This window comes from Hippichthys cyanospilos, chromosome 15, assembly GCF_059441005.1.
Source record: "Hippichthys cyanospilos isolate Australia breed blue-spotted pipefish chromosome 15, RoL_Hcya_1.0, whole genome shotgun sequence".
NCBI lineage: Eukaryota > Metazoa > Chordata > Actinopteri > Syngnathiformes > Syngnathidae > Hippichthys > Hippichthys cyanospilos.
The window spans coordinates 14476281-14492090 of record NC_142383.1 but is presented as its reverse complement, the minus strand read 5'-3'; the positions used below and the strand labels follow the sequence as shown (position 1 = coordinate 14492090).

Sequence of the window (15810 nt, the reverse complement as noted above, 5' to 3'; positions counted from 1 at the left end):
CAGTGTGTTGTTCAATACATACAATATTTATTTTTTGGATATGTCAATATGGGTAAAAAAAACAAAAAAAAATCCTCATTCTCATAAGGATTATTAGTTAACAATAGAACAAAAACCATTGTGTATATGGAGACTGAAGGTTGTGCTACTGATATCCATCCACCGGTCACTTCATTAGGTACACCCACCCATTCTTAGCAGTTGCACCGTCACGCTTGAACAAAGTCTTGACTGTGTTTTGGCTACACGAAAGGGGCGAAATGCTACAGGTGTACCAAATGAGATGTCCTGTGGGTGTTGCCAACGACAATGTCACCGTGCGCCTTTTTTTTTTTTTTTTTTAATTCAACCTAGAATACATATTAGCCTGCTGCATTCTATATTAAAGCACGCTTGTTAAAAATAATATGACATCCAGGGTCCGTTTTGCTAGGTCCTCCGACATTTAATTACAAAAGAAAAAGATTATGTATTGTGAGAGTGCTTTTGTGGGTTAGACAAGACTCCAAAAGGTTTCCTCTGAGGTTTCATGGTCTTAGCAGGTTCTGCAACATTTTTCTACACACAACAGGCCCAACTTTTCTCACAGTCATGCCTATACGTTTTTTTTTTTAAATAAGTCCAGATATGGTGGGAAGTGAGTTCAAATTTTCATGTTGTCCTGTGAAAAATGTCTCTGAACTACAGGGCCCCAAACATGACATTAAGCAAATGTAAAATTGCAACTAAAATTATTCGTCAGTTCGTTGGGGGAAATTCTGTGTATCACAAAAATGAGTGGTGTTGGTACTTGGTATTGTTATTGGTGATAACTCAAGAATTGAGTAATTCTACACGTATCGATCTGGGGAAAAGAAATGATATTGAAAGTAGAATAAAGAAGAAAAACGAAAACCTCAAAATTTCCTGAATTTCGGCTGTGCTTGGGTTTACTTTCAGGGTACTTGAGCAGCCTCAAAAATAGCTTGAGACATGACAAGTTTTTTTTTTTTTTTTTTTTTTTTTTTTTAAGTGCTCATAAATCACCAATTTCAGGATTTTAATTTAGTATTTTCAAGCCTCATTTTTGGGGCACATGTCCAACCTACTAAGTAGCTACAAATTAGTCTTATTATAAACACATTTTATGCATTTTGTAGCCTCAAATGAGTAATTTTGTGCATATTCTTTGGCTACGATTTAGTATTTAGTGATTTAGTAATCACAATTTAAATTAGTATATAAATTAGTAATTGGTGTGCATTTTATACCTTGTTTATGTCCACAGTAGGTATATTAGTAGGCATTTTAGAATTTTTAATTAAGTATTTTTATAATTTCAAGGGAACTAAATATAATTTTTTGTGCACATTTTATGTGCCAAAATTTTTCCCTTCTGTCATGTTTGGGGCTTTGCAAGAATGCGATGCTAGGGAGAAAAACAAAAAACAGGAAATGTTATTCAAAACATGTCTTTTCCTGTTAAAAACGTCTTATGACTTGTTCACAGCACAGCTGTAGGCAGTCTGCGCGGCAAGAAGAAAACGGCGCCACCTGGTGGCGAGGCGGCGCCCATCACGGCTTACCGTTGAGGCCCTTGCTGCGGTTGAGCCAGGAGGCCAGGAGGCCGCCCCCGCGGTGCGTCCGGGCGGAGCGGCGGACGGCATCGTGCGCCAGGCGTACGGCCCGGGGGGACCGCCATACCTTGATGGTGGCGTCGTCGCTGGCCGACAGCAGCAGCTCCTGATCGGCGGGGCTGAAGGCCACGGAGTTGACCACGTCGTCGTGGGCCAGCCGCGCCAAGCAAATGTTGTAATGGCGGTCCCAGATGTATCCGTGCTTGTCTTCTGCACCGCTGCAGACATTTGGGATCAATTAAACTAGACTTTTTACGCATTTTTCGGCTCAGGGAAAGGGCTGGTATTAAATATTTGAATATGAGTAGCAACTTTTGAGATTTTACTTTAAAAAAGTAGGACTATAATCTCAAAGATATCCTTTTGTTGCGCAAATACAACTCAAATGGGCTGCGAGGGAGGCCCACCTGGCGACAAAGTCTCGGCTGACGTCCAGAAAGATGAAGAAACACTCATCGTTGGGCGTGAAGGCTCGGTGGGCGCGAAGACTGCGCCGCTCCTCCCTCAGGCTCTTCAGGTCGATCACGTGAAGGTCGATCTCCTCGGCGATGGGGGGCGGGGACATGGGGTCGGAGATGATGCAGCCCGCCGGCCAGGCCCGGCTGTTCACGTACAGGTACCTGAATGGGCCAGATTAAATGTTACTTGGGAAACACCTCCATCTAAAAAGAAGAGCTGAATTTGGTAAAGCCATAGAAAAAAAAAAACGTTTTTGCTTTTGTGACATCTGGAGATGAAATTGCTGAAATGGAACGATAATGGAATGAAATGATACGGCATTACATTGGTCACTCCAAATAGCCCTTAGTTGTTTTCGTGAGTGTGAATGGTCGACTGCTGCCATTATGAGGACAAGCAGTTTAAGAAAATGGTTGGACGTTAAATATGGAACGATCCTAAGTCCCCAAATATGAATTTTCACATGTACGATTTTAATTTTCGTGTCCGGTGATAGACGAGGTCAAAGGTGAAGTACCGACCGGTTATCCGGCGATAGACCCATCCCGATGATGTGCCCATGGATATCGATGACGTGGTCGAGCGAGTCGAAGAACTCGTCGGAGCTGCGTTCTTCTCCGAGCACGGGTCCGCAGGTGGTCATCTGGTCCGGCTTGATCCTCTTAATGCCTGGAGGCGATGCAAGAGCTAAGATGGCCGCCTGACAGCAACGCGGCGACGCAAAGGACACACTCACCTATCTGGTGAGGTGAGTACGTAAGGCTGCCGGTAGTAAACAATAAGTAAGTCTTGTCTTCTCCTTCGCCGGACTCCGAGGTGTCCATTAGGTCAGAGTCCGAGGCTTTGGTGTGGACCCTGCCCATCATCTGAGCCACTTGTCTTTCGATGGCCACCTGACTGGGGTCCAGGTTCTTACAACTCTAGCGTGATCACAAACACAACGGACAATCTGTTAACCTATTAAATCCCAAAGACATTTGATTGCGTTTTGTTTTTTTTTCAAAGTCCAGGCAGTCATCTCAGGCACTTGTTTATTTATATTTTTGTGGCCATTAATTTTAGGCCAAAATAACAATACTAAAGCCTTAATAGGGAAATTACCGAAAGTAATTGATTACCCTTGTGCTTAATTATCTATTAGATTAATGTAGGACTTAGTTATATAATTATTTATTAATTACTGTAATAGTGAATTACTTTAGTTACTAAAGTAATGGATTACATCAGTATTTTGCCTACAGTAATAATTTATTAAGCATTGCAGTCTTAGTAGTTGGGTGCCAAAAGTTATAATAACCTAAAGTACCTTAGTAAATCACCTTGAGTACATCCATCCATTCATTTTCTAGAGCCGCCTCTTCTAACAAGGGTTGCATCGCAGGCTTGCTGGTGCCTATCCCAGCTGCCTTCGGGCAGTAGGCGGGGTACAGCCTGAACTGCTCGAACAACCATTCACGCACACAATCACACCTAAGCACAATTTAGCATGTCCACCTTTAGTAATTAAATTACCTAAAGGAATATGAAAAAAATCATAATTTTAGACTCTCCTTCAGCTAAACACAAACAAATTTATCTGAATATCTATTTAAATTAACTGAAGTATAGAGCAAGTATTAGTTACTTGGCTCACCTGCTTCAAGTGCTCCAAACTTGAAATGGTGGCTTGATTAGGGGGAAGGGTGGCGGCCATTTCTGGACATCTGCCATTTCTCTGTGTCACCGATTCCTCTTCCTCGTCTTCCTCCTCGCTGCTGGACGTTGCCAAGTCGAATAAGAGCGGCTGGTGCTGCTGCTGTTGCTGCTGCTGTTGACCGTTCTGCCGGCGGGCCTGGCACTGAGCGTCGTAGTCCAGCAGAAGGTCGGGGTTGTCGTGACGCCGGCAGTGGGCCACCATGACGGTGCGGATGGTGCTGGCGTTGATGTTCTGGATCTTGAAAAGGCGCTTCACTACGTTGACGTTCTCAGACTCAATATCCTGTCCAAGAAGAGGGACAGCAGAATTGTGAAACAGTGCAACTTCAAAATGGTCGTTCACCAATTTGGAATCTGACTTTATGCATATTTTATCTCACATTTTTTTACTTCAATTTTGAAAATTCTTCCCAACTTCATCTTGCCAACAGTATCCTCCATTACAGGAGACTGGTTATTTTTGTGTTGAATCAATATAAAATATGTGCTTTTACTTTGAAAACCAGCTCCCAATATTTTGGCAAATTTTCCAGCATGTTAGCGATCAAATCACGAACGGAAGCATGATTAGTTTTCAAAACTAACAGTTTAAAAAAAAAATCCTATTTTTGGATTAGGGAGTGGAAATCAAAACATAAATTATTGAAATAATCTTTAGTTTCAGCTACATATCATTATTGTTGAAAAATTAATTGCTTCTCAATCAAAATAATTTTTATGCTCATCCAAATAGTAGTAATAATCCAAATAGTCCACTGAACAAGTGTTTCTTTTTTTAAGCATTTCTGAAGGAGAATTAATCCAGATCGAAACAGCTTTTGATGTCACAGTATTTTGAAATCAATGGTGTGCAACCTTACCTGGAAGGCTTTATTGAGCCAGAGCACGGAGCAGGATGTCATGTTGCCGATCCAGTGCAGGTTGCCAGAGATCAAGTGGGTCTCATTGAGCCAGCAGCCGAACACGTCGTACGGCTTGTTCCTCACCCGCGACAGCAGAGTGTAGTTTTCTGTCAAAATGGAAACGCATCTTACCAAATCACTGACTGATAATAATTTTATTTACGGTTGGGGTGGCAAGTTTTCTTTTATGGGGGGCTTTGCAAGTAAAAAAAACAAAAAAACTTTTAAAATCAATTGCGATTGTTCCATAAGCATATGTTTCAAGACCTGTCAATTAAGTTTTTTTTTTTTTAGTTTACTAAATACGAATATCTGCGCCAAATATCGGGTTATCTGCCTCCATGACTACCAAAAATATGTATCGGCATTGAGGAAAAACCAACAAAGACAAAAAAAAAACACACTGGTCCATCTCTTTTCCTGATCGTGCTCACGTAGTCGCAGTACATACCAAGACTGAGGACGGCAATTTCCCCGGAGGAGGAGTGATGCGGGCCCAGGTAGACGCCGGACACCAGCAGCAGGCTGTCGTCGGCATTAAACTGCGAGAACTGCGTGTAGCCCCAGTTGAACTGGCGCATACTGGAGCTGTGCACCAAGGCGATGTTGCCATTGTGTCGCTCCGTGTCCCAAAGCTTGCCGAAAACAAAAAAAGGCAGTCCAGTGATGAAGGAATAAAAGAGTAGCGGGGATCCGAGCGGAATTACCTTGACGGTGCAGTCTTTGGAGCACGAGGAAAAGCGGTGGCCCCGATGGGAGAAAGCCAAATGGAGCACCTGATCGCTGTGCTCCCTCAGCGTTTGAACCTCCACGCACGGGATACAATCAAAAAGACGCTTGAACTCCCTGTACCAGGACACGGCCGCTGCATCCACAAAAAGATGCGTCACTATACGAAGGAGCAAGAAAAGGAGCGCCGGGATCTGTGAGAGCCCCACCTGGATGTCGGGGAACGGTGCGGGGGATCCGATAGTAGGAGTAGAACAGCTCCCGCCATAAGAACTCGTCTCTGGATACAGCCAGCCACTGGCGGCAGGTGAGGCCCGCTCTCAGCACGGCGTCGTGGGGCAGTCGCAGGAAGATCTCCAACACCAAAATGTCTGGCAGAAATGGGCCACACTCCATCCTAACATCCTGGATCGGTTGCAACAAATCTGAGTTGAAGTACCACAAAAGTACTGAATGTCTATTCTTTGAAGCTATTGCAAGTTTCAATATTTGGCAGAATTAAGTGGGAGAAACTCAATGATTTTTTATGTCTATAGTTGTCACTGAATGCGATAATCAAAAATACATATTTCACTAATAAAATCTCTATTTTGGTCTCTAATGACTTCCAGAAATAAAGATTTGAAGTTCTGCCATATTTGACTTGTCTTGGAGGAAAATAACATTACATGCTTTTACATTTTTGACATGTTAGAGACCAAACTAGTCACAGAATCAAAAAAACAACAAAAAAAACCCAATCCTTTATCCTTTAATATCTACTTAAATACATCTTACCTTCCTTTCATACATCCTTGTTTCCTTCCTTCAATCATCACTTTAACTCCATTTTTGTTTACCTGCTTCCTTTTTTACCTGCCCTACTCAATTTCACCCTTCTTTCATTCATGCTTTTTCCTGTATTTTTTCCTTTCCTAGCAATAGCTCATGTTCCTTTCCTTTGCATACTTCCTTCGTACAATTACCCCTTTCTCCATGCTTATCTAACATTTTAAAGTGTATAACTTATTTAATCTAAAAAACACACATTTTATTAACCACCACATTTATCGGCGTCATAAGACAAACGATTCCCTGAGGCAAAATTATGCAGGAAATGGAAAAGAATGAGAAAAAAGTATGCTCATCCTCGCTAAACCGAGCCATCCATTGAGGATGACCTAACATGGTAAAGATTCATGTTTGAGGCTCGAAAACTTGTGACAAGTCTCTGTCTTTACCTCAAAGTAAACTCCTGCATTTTTATACAGCCGGGCAAAAACACCCAAGCCGAATGTTGAGCGCAAGTGTGATTCGTTGAACGCGTCAAGTCCCAAAAATTTGATGCGATTCAGATAACATCGTTATGCTAGCGAACTCGTCGCTAACCCTGCTAGCCACTTAGCTAGTTAGCCGCTAGCTGACGTTTCGGGTTCAACTCCGAGCTTAAAGAATTTCCTTCTAACAACCATGCACTACGTCCATAAAATGCTGCTTACGTTCGGTGACTTGTTGAGCTGCCCCACCGCTGACAATATCGAGGATGCGAGGACAAACCGAGTTGCTAAATCAAAAGTATGATGGTGGAAGTGAACGAGCGGCTAGCGGCTAGCCGCCTGGAAAACGACAACAGATATCAGAGGAGCCACAAGGCCGTACTAATCGAACCCAGAGTCATCTTGAGACGGCAGATAGATAGAGATATAGATAGATAGATAGATAGATAGATAGATAGATAGATAGATAGATAGATAGATAGATAGATAGATAGATAGATAGATAGATAGATAGATAGATAGATAGATAGATAGATAGATAGATAGATAGATAGATAGATAGATAGATAGATAGATAGATAGATAGATAATCTATCCTCTTAATCGCTTGTCCTAACAAGAGTTGAGGGCTCGATTCATCTATGCGTTGAATCAAAATGTTTGTGCGCGTGTATTTATATATACTGTATATGCACGTGAGAAACCATGTAGAACAGAATGCCTTTATTGTCGGTGTTTGCAGGTATACACCAAAATTGATGTGATGCATGTAAAATAAATATGAACAATGCAAGCATAGTTGTAACTGCTGGCTTGACTTGTGTTTACGCAAAATGGCAAACATTGAAGGGCCTCATGATAATGATACTGTGTGGTAGTTCTCAACTAAGACCAGCTCTCAAGTTACCGACATCTCACACTCAGTGAATGGAAAAGAAGTGCTGCGTCATTAGATTGAACGCACTTGCATAGCAAAAGCCAGCCTGCACTTCAGTTAATTTAGGAAGAGGCAAGAATTACCGAAGCACAATGCTGTGACTGATTTTCTCAGGTAAGTTTTTGTATCGAAAGTTGAAGATTGATTTTTAAGGCATGATCATTTTTCTCGCAGCATTTAGACACATGGCTGATTTGATCGCCTGTTGTTGCTGCGCAAAGCAGAAGAAGACGGCAACGGCAGGATGATTCAGTCGCTGTAGAGGTGAATTTGAAAAAAAATTAAAAAGCATTAAAATGACGGTTTATTTAAAAAAAAAATCAACCTATCACAATGCAGGAAAACAACAACAGGTGTGGACCCTCTCACAAGACAAAACAACATGCAGTCCACACATCTTTTGATTCTTTTCTTCTTGGGTGATGAAGTGTTTGTTCCAATGATGACGTTTCCGGAAACTTCTCATGTTGAAGTCGGATCCTGCCTGACAACCGACAAGCACGTAAATAAACAACTATGGTCACTTTATGCCGTGTGACAAAGTTTCAGGAGATGCTCATTTTTCTTCCTTGAGTTTTTGGGAATAATTTCTGCATATCCGACTTCAAGTTCAAGTAGATTTTAGTAGCTACTAAAGGTGTCAAACTCCAGTCCTCGAGGGCCGGTATCCTATACGTTTTCCAGGTATCTCTCACCAATACACCTGATTTAAATGATTAGCTTATTTAACCAAACAGGAGCTTGAAAATTCTCTAATCATTTGAATTAGGCGTGTCTGAGAGCGAAATATCAAAAACATGCAGCCCTAGAGGACTAGAGTTTGACACCTATGTAAGAGGTCTGATACAGATGAATATCTAACAGAGGTGTAGCCATGAATTATTTGTGGGGTGGAAGAGCATGGGAAAATGTTAGAAAAATCACAAAATTTCCACCTGGGTGTGGGCCAATGTGTTGCTCCGCCCCCGCCTGCCACCAACAACAGTTCTCAGAGGCGTGACCTCCATTAAACAGTTTTTCTGGGCGTTCATGTCTCAGTTGATGAAATACCGGTCGCCGGCTGCGGCGAAGGCAATTCCTGAAGCGTCACGGCAGGAGATGTTTCGGAAACCTCCGCCGCCTTGGCGTTCTCGGCGGCTTTGCTCTCCATCTCCTCCATCCGTCGCTGCATCATGCGGGGCATCAGCTGCACGTAGGTGGACATCAGACGGTGGTTGGAGCGGATCAGCTTCCCCGCGCAGTTGTTCACGCAGCTCTCCTATAAAATCACAGTCATCCATATTGGTCAAGTATGATGATGCTAATGGTTAACAAGAGAAAAAAAAAAAAGGAAAATTTACAATAATTTTCTAGTTAAATTGAAGATGAAGAATTTGGGAAACATTTCAAGTAATAACTGAGCCCTGAGCAATTGCAATTTTACTATTTAATTCAGAGACGACTCGTGAGTTCTTACTTCATCCATAGTGAGGTTTCTGTAGTTGAAGTTACTTGTGCAGCGTTGAAAGCAGATCTCTGTCATGCGGTTGTAAACCAGAAGGAAATCCCGCAGCTGTAAACATACATGAACATTTTAAAATGGATTATACTGCCAGTTATTAATTCTATCAATGGAGACATTGGATAAAAGACGACTTTAACCATCAAAATGCGCACGTGCAATGCAAGTACTATTGGTGTCAACCAGGGTTCATCATCCTCACGTCACACAGAAAAATTGTGACTTTGAAGATTAGTACTGCTTTGCAGAAGACGAAATGATCCGGAAGTGTGATCCCCAGTTGAGACTTTTACGCGCTTTCTACTTTGTTTACCTCTGGGATAACCTATTGTGACGTAGAGTGGTGCAGGAGTCGAGAATTAAATTGATAAATAAAAGCATTACCTGGTAAGGCGGTATAAAATGAACTTTCTTCAGCCCGATGCACATTCTGATGTTTGGCAAAATAAGATTCGGATAATCTGTCTTTTTTTTTTGTTTTAATGCCATGAATTAATTAACTTATTTGATCCCATTACGCACAACAATAAAGATACACAGTAAATTATAGGCAGGACATTTGACTGCAGTCATTGGACTGAAAAAATAACAATCGCTGAGATATTATCATTTACTACGCTAAGCAATCGTTCCCATGATGCCATTATGAAAATAGGATATACAGTACTGTATATACATTAAAGACTACGGAGGTTTGAAACTCAGATTTTAAAAAAACGGTGCATTTTCAGAACAGTTATCCAAAAGTTGGTACATTGTCAATGCTCTCAAATTATGACGTTACTAATATTTTCTACAATAAAGTTTCATGAAAATCAGTTAAGTATTTGACTAAGAATAACTTACGTTTCTCAGTTGCTGCTCCTGATCCATCGTGCTCGTCCAATGCACTAATCTTGTTGTCTTACGTTTAATAATCTCGCAAAGACCACATGCTTTTCCTGATTGCTTTGTATAAAAGCAAAAACGTAAGTGGATTCAATCAAAATGATCAACAAGAAGGACAGCGTGACTTTAGTTAGAAATCGTTCGTTAGCTTCCGGCTTTTCTTCTTCGTATTCTTTTTACGGCTGTCCGTACTCGATTAGCACATTATCGACATCAAGCGGTCTATATTGGTTACTGCTCTACTTCGCGTATAGGACATTTGGGGACTAGATTAAGTGCCAAATAGAGTATATAACATTGAGGAATTTCTTGTGGAAACAACGAATTTATTAATGATGATGATAGGAGGAGATTTAAAGAGAAAATCAAGTCAAGCATTTTGTTACAATATGTTCCTTGCACCCTCACTAATCCAAACACGGAATTCTTATCAATATTGCGTTAGAATATAAATTAAGCAGAAAAAATCCACCTGTTTTAAATCGAATGACTTTAAGTCTTGATGAGAATTTGATCTGAAGTATAAATAACACTTTCTCCTGCAGTGTAAGCAATTCATGTCAAGAAAAAGATGTTTAATCATAAGATGGCACACTTGTAAACAATGCTTCAGCTGGTAAGAATCATTCAGCTCCTTCCGTGCTGACTGTGGCCACTGCCGATACGTAATATGGTCCTTCTCTCAGGTAGGTCTTGAGAGAGACGTAATTCTGGCTGCCCAGTATCTCAGCTGCATTCGATGAATTCAAGAGCGAGCCCACCAGCTCAAACTTGGCATCTTTGGCTTCTTTGCTTTTACCGGTGGAACGATCCAATATGAACTCCATGAAACCCGGCGTGTTCACCATCAACCTCTGACCCCATTGTTGAGCGGCGATGGCCTGGTGGACAAAAAGGCCAGTGATAAGCACGTGAAAAGAGAACGATCTATCAATAAATCTCCATGACCACAAAAAAATCCTGGTTAGGTTCCAAAATTTGCTTGGTACAGTATACGAAACAGTGAAGGCTAAAGACATAAATGGTTAAAAAACGCTTACAGTGAAAACTCGTAAGGCGCCACAATGCAACTCCGGGAACGGCTGTGTGCTGATGTCACGGAACATCTCAACGGGTTGATTGGACAAAAGGTGGAACCAGGACTCTGTCAGTGCCAGCAGGTCTTCAGTTTGTTGCTCTGGCTTGAGGGAAAAAAAGACATTCCAATATCTTGTTTTTTTTTTCATGAAAAATTCTTTCGATGACACAAACCTACCTGCAGAGTAAGAAGATGCGAAATGGCATCCAAGCAGCGCACCCGGAGCTCACTAGCACCGGAGCTGGCAAGCTGGCTCAGCCTTACGATCACTGCCTTAAATTTCTCACCTGACATCACAAAAAGAATACATTAGGTGTGGTCTGTATTTCCAGCCTGTGACGTTAGGATGACACTTTAACTGGTCTCTTCCGCCACCTACTGGCTCGAGGTGAAAACACAAGTCGACAAAGAATTTTCTGTTTGCTGACATAGTTTGACCGCCGCTCAACAGAATGTTCCAAAAATCGCAGGAAAATCAATGCAATCAATCCTATTAAAATACATCTAAAAAATCGTAAGTATAATGGTTTTATATGGTCAAAAATTTGGACAAAGATTATATTTGTACACAAAATCTAGCACGTTCACCTGCAATTATATAGACATATCAGAATCATTGCTTTTTGAAATTTTACTTACCACCAGGCTTACTAAATTTTCAGGACGATACCCTAGTTAGTCGTTCTTTCAAAACATAAGCATCCCATATTTGACCATTAAAAAAAACAGCAGAAGAAGCCTCGATTCAATTTCACCTGTTTTCTGCAGCACTTCCTTTCCTTCTACAGTCGATCCCAGCAGTCCCAAAGTGTCCAGAGCAATACCAATCATCGTGGGATCCGTGTCCATGACCATCTCAAACACTTTGTTCTGGAAGATCGGATAGTCTCTGTACACTGCCTGGGGACCTACCACGAAGGCCAGGGTGCCGAAAAACTTCACAAGACCTACAGAAAGTGTTCAGCAATCACACACGCAGTCTTAACAGCCAATGGGAATTTTTCTACAGGGGGTATGTTGTTACTTGGGAGATACAAGGAGGAGAAAGGATCCATGTCTGCGTCTATCATCATCTTGGCAAACTTGGTCATGACACAGCCGCCCATTAAAATCTTTCGGCCTTTCTCAGTCTGGGTTATAGTGCTCGCCATCTCAATGGCCGCGGCCCTAAAAAGTAATAACAAGGTCAGTCTTTTAATTTGTAAGACAACCATGAGATGTACGGTTCAAATAAATCAGCTGAAAGGACTTGAAGGAAAATGGATTTTGAAAAAATTTGTATTGTTATTACCTGACTAAAACATCGTCTCCTGTCATTTCAGCTATGATCTGATTAATGAACTCGCCGCAGCTATAGAAACTGCAGCAACAGGGGGACTCTGTTGCAATCTCTACAACCAGCTGGTGGAAAGAAAAAGAAAATTGTAAACAAAACTCATACAGGCAATTATTATGCATAAATAAACTGTATATAGAATATGTTCGAGAAATAGGTCACCATTGCATGAGGCATTGACATTTTTTTGTAATGTTGTAGACATGATGAACAAGAAAATGTGAACCGTGGATGACAATTGTCAAATTATTGATATTTATCAGTTTTCCAATTATTGTGGTAAACAGCAAATTTCAATTTGGATGACATTATGATTCTTTACTCATATTTTTGACGCCAATTTAATAAAGTAGAAGGTTAGTATACTACTATTATACTAATATTACTCATTATAAAAATAAGTTAGCATGTTACGATAAAAGTTAAAGAATTAAGCACTGCACAGTATCGTTAATTTAAGATACGGCTCCTGCTGATGAAATCTGGCCACTAGAGGGCAGTAATACACCGTAACACTGGGGTCCCCAACCACCCGGTCTGATCAACCAAAATAATTATTTCCATTTTACGTATAATTTGACTCTGAAAAATATCTTACTTTTTTAACTTTTTATTTTGAAAATTCACCAGCTTCTCTTGATTTTTTTAGCCCGAATATTTACCCAAAAAGGAGCAAAATAGTTAGACAATATAAATGTATTTGAGATGAAGAGACGAGAGAAGAGCCTACAACTTAAAAAAAATAGATAAATAGTTTTAACAGGCAATATCTATCAGGCATGATTTTGTCCGAATTCAGCAAGTAATCAATCATTTTCTGAATATACCTCGTAGACTCTGAATCGGATGGTATCGCTCACGGTCATCACTTCCTTCAGAACGTTCCCCAAGTCGCTGAGGATAAGTTTATCGATGCCAGTTTCCGTACGACCGAGCTTGGAAAGGGACTGGGTGGCCTACAGTAGATGATGTTGTGTTAGAAAGAACCAGAAGATTGGCAAACTTCAAAAAACTTACCTGTTTTGCAACCATCATGTTCTCTGCTGCAACGGATCGCATCGCTTTTACAATAATGTCGCGACTGTTGAGGATTTCCACCGCAGCATCCGGGTGCTCTGCCATCCTACCCATCTGAAACCCCCCCCAAAATAAATAAATAAATAAATAAACAGGTCGGTTATCTCACTGTTAGTCACTTTGGATTTATTTTTTGACGATTTGAGCCTCGGATTCTGCAACTTAAGTCATTCAATCCCAATATTCTTTTTTTTTTAAGTCAAGCCATTCAATCATTGTTTGTTTTTTTCGAGTGTTTGGTTAAAGGAGGGCCCAAAAAATGTCAGGTACAAAAGGAATGAAGTAGTAAAACAATTGATTATTTCAATACTTTAGTTCCCAAAATAATTACTTTCCTACCTGAAGTTATCAATTAATTTAGTACCTTGGTATCAGTTACTTTGGTATGTTAGTACTTAAACTGATCAAGTACTTTATAGTACATAATGTAATTTATCATTTTAGTGTTTACCAGAGATTACCTTAAGTAATTCATATAGTACTTAATTACCTAAAGTAGTGTAATAATTGAGAAGTTAATTCTCCAAGGTAATGATTACTTTAGGACTTAATTCATTTAGTAACAGCCATTTTCAGAACTTCCTTTCATCGAATATTTAAAATATACACAGTCAGTACCTGAGATTGAATGTGTGATTAAAAAAATAAATAAATAAATAAAAATGTCTTTGGGATTGAATGAGACAATCTCAAAGTGACAATATGTAGGATTTAGACCATTTTCATTAAAAACGAATATGCCCCAAAAGCTCCCAGAGGCACATGCGAATATTTACACATGCTCCCCTTAAAATGAATAAAATTGTCACTTCTTTGTTTTTTTATTTTATCAGAGTGTACTTTTCGGAAGCTGGTTACCTGAGTCAAAGTCAATATCTTGACTCTGTCATTGGGGTGAGTCAGACCCGCTTGCAGCTCAGCTTTGTAGTTCTGGACCACCTGTAGAGGGCTGCACGCCATTAGGATGCGTTCGAGGATGTCCACGCACAGTTCAACTTGTTCCCTGTCAATGCATAAGTTGTCACTTGTCTTTTGAATGGCAAACATTAGAAAAGTACTCCTTTAGTCGTGCGAGGCGATATTATTTATAAAATTACAATGACGGCAGAATCCGATCATAACCAAAACATATAATGTATATATCCATAAAAAGTATCATCTAATTCAGCAAATGAACTGTGATAACATTATCTTGTCTTATGATGTTATCAGTGAAATGTAGAGCCCAAAGACAGTCTTTCATAGTTCATTTTCCAAAACATAATCAAAATAATGAGCTAAAGCTCAGAAAACTACAGAATACAATGAAATGCGTTATGAAAACAATGACCCAGCAGAACAATAGCGTCATACAAACCTTTCATTTGAGTTTAACAAAGTGAAGATCACTTCGAAGCGATGTCCACAGACAAAATCCCTCAATTCGCTCACGGGTGTGGATAAAACTGCAGTTTTAAGACATTGGAGGTCTTCAATCGGGTCTTTTGTGCTGGAAATTTCTTCCAGCAAGTTTTCGATGGAGGTGGCCATTATTTCTTCTGTTTACATCGACGCAGCAGTGACTTTACTTCGTTCTGTGTTGGGGTGGACTATACACAAGCCAACACGTTTATTGCCACCTATTGACTAAATTTGATACTGCACCCATTTTCGTTTTAGTTTGCACAATAGTTAAACTCGCAATGTTTACAACTACAATAATAACCTAATTATGTTATTGTTTTCAGCTTTGAAACTCAGAAAAGTGCTATACACGTCTGTTGTTGTTCCAATATGTGTTCAGATGTGGTTTTATTATTTCATAATTTATAGACCTTATACTTCCAAGCTAAAATCTTGTGTAGGACGTATTGAAGTAGGGCATTCCTATATGGCAGTTTTCACTTATTGCACATGGTAGTCTGGAAGCTTGCAAACTATTATTTACTGATGTATTCCCTGTTATATATTTATTTTCAGCCATGTACCACTTACACGACGCAAAGCATTTTTGGATGAACAAATAGCATACAATCTTGTGTTGAATCACACAACTCAACACAATCCACAAAGTGTTGCTTCATTTTCCTATTTATTTGAACAGAAAAATATATAGATCCCATCACTGCATAAAAAACACAACATAAAATTAGATTGATTGATACATGTGGAAACGTGTGCCCTCACGTACCCCTAAAGGGTCACCGCAGTCTGTTCATTGGGGGAGGGGGCGGTTACTGACTCCATCTCCTCTTCAACAGGTAAAAAGATGGTCTCTGTGAGTTTTAATCACGCGTGGCCAAATTTTCAATTGTGGTTTAAGTTGCGGGGGCACCCCTACCTCCATCCTGCTGTTT

The 15810-nt window shown here is 40.3% G+C and overlaps 3 protein-coding genes across 5 annotated transcripts; all 3 read right to left on the bottom strand.

The window, feature by feature from the left end:
- Window positions 1-5: 5 nt before the first annotated feature.
- Window positions 6-7026, bottom strand: fbxw5 (F-box and WD repeat domain containing 5). Of its 2 annotated transcripts, none has more exons than XM_088435412.1 (10): window positions 6880-7026; window positions 5611-5806; window positions 5380-5537; window positions 5124-5307; window positions 4631-4779; window positions 3709-4053; window positions 2812-2995; window positions 2597-2744; window positions 2024-2236; window positions 6-1834 (listed from the first exon to the last, which is right to left on the bottom strand). In XM_088435412.1, exons 2-10 carry the CDS (start codon window positions 5795-5797, stop codon window positions 1555-1557), a joined length of 1848 nt encoding a protein of 615 aa, XP_088291538.1. In that variant the 5' UTR covers window positions 5798-5806; window positions 6880-7026; the 3' UTR covers window positions 6-1554. The 2 variants fall into 2 exon arrangements, with proteins under 2 accessions (XP_088291538.1, XP_088291539.1); XM_088435413.1 differs by having other exon boundaries at window positions 5611-5826; window positions 6880-6992.
- A 339-nt stretch (window positions 7027-7365) lies between these two features.
- On the bottom strand, window positions 7366-10145 carry timm10b (translocase of inner mitochondrial membrane 10 homolog B (yeast)). Of its 2 annotated transcripts, XR_015867976.1 has the most exons (4): window positions 9942-10145; window positions 9051-9146; window positions 8530-8852; window positions 7366-8078 (listed from the first exon to the last, which is right to left on the bottom strand). XR_015867976.1 is itself a non-coding variant. In XM_088435222.1 (3 exons), the coding sequence occupies exons 1-3, from the start codon at window positions 9966-9968 to the stop codon at window positions 8622-8624; spliced, it is 354 nt and encodes a 117-aa protein (XP_088291348.1). In that variant the 5' UTR covers window positions 9969-10145; the 3' UTR covers window positions 7366-8621. The 2 variants fall into 2 exon arrangements, 1 of the variants encoding a protein (XP_088291348.1); XM_088435222.1 differs by having other exon boundaries at window positions 7366-8852.
- A 398-nt stretch (window positions 10146-10543) lies between these two features.
- Window positions 10544-15032, bottom strand: psmd5 (proteasome 26S subunit, non-ATPase 5). The gene is made up of 10 exons (XM_088435257.1): window positions 14832-15032; window positions 14333-14477; window positions 13415-13528; window positions 13225-13353; window positions 12353-12462; window positions 12086-12228; window positions 11817-12008; window positions 11239-11348; window positions 11024-11164; window positions 10544-10864 (listed from the first exon to the last, which is right to left on the bottom strand). Exons 1-10 carry the CDS (start codon window positions 15002-15004, stop codon window positions 10607-10609), a joined length of 1515 nt encoding a protein of 504 aa, XP_088291383.1. The 5' UTR covers window positions 15005-15032; the 3' UTR covers window positions 10544-10606.
- Window positions 15033-15810: the final 778 nt, after the last annotated feature.

What these genes read in the sequence shown, in the direction of transcription:
- fbxw5 (XM_088435412.1), bottom strand. Translation starts at nt 5,797, where the DNA reads ATGGAGTGTGGCCCATTTCTGCCAGACATTTTGGTGTTGGAGATCTTC. An exon ending in CACCGTTCCCCGACATCCAG is followed by an intron (nt 5,538 to 5,610) that starts GTGGGGCTCTCA and finishes TTGTGGATGCAG; the next exon opens with CGGCCGTGTCCTGGTACAGG. An exon ending in GGCTCAATAAAGCCTTCCAG is followed by an intron (nt 4,054 to 4,630) that starts GTAAGGTTGCAC and finishes CTTCTTGGACAG; the next exon opens with GATATTGAGTCTGAGAACGT.
- psmd5 (XM_088435257.1), bottom strand. Translation starts at nt 15,004, where the DNA reads ATGGCCACCTCCATCGAAAACTTGCTGGAAGAAATTTCCAGCACAAAA. An exon ending in GGAAGTGCTGCAGAAAACAG is followed by an intron (nt 11,349 to 11,816) that starts GTGAAATTGAAT and finishes TTGTGATGTCAG; the next exon opens with GTGAGAAATTTAAGGCAGTG. An exon ending in CGCATCTTCTTACTCTGCAG is followed by an intron (nt 11,165 to 11,238) that starts GTAGGTTTGTGT and finishes TTTTCCCTCAAG; the next exon opens with CCAGAGCAACAAACTGAAGA.
- timm10b (XM_088435222.1), bottom strand. Translation starts at nt 9,968, where the DNA reads ATGGATCAGGAGCAGCAACTGAGAAAC. An exon ending in AGGAGCAGCAACTGAGAAAC is followed by an intron (nt 9,147 to 9,941) that starts GTAAGTTATTCT and finishes GTATGTTTACAG; the next exon opens with CTGCGGGATTTCCTTCTGGT. An exon ending in GAAACCTCACTATGGATGAA is followed by an intron (nt 8,853 to 9,050) that starts GTAAGAACTCAC and finishes GTGATTTTATAG; the next exon opens with GAGAGCTGCGTGAACAACTG.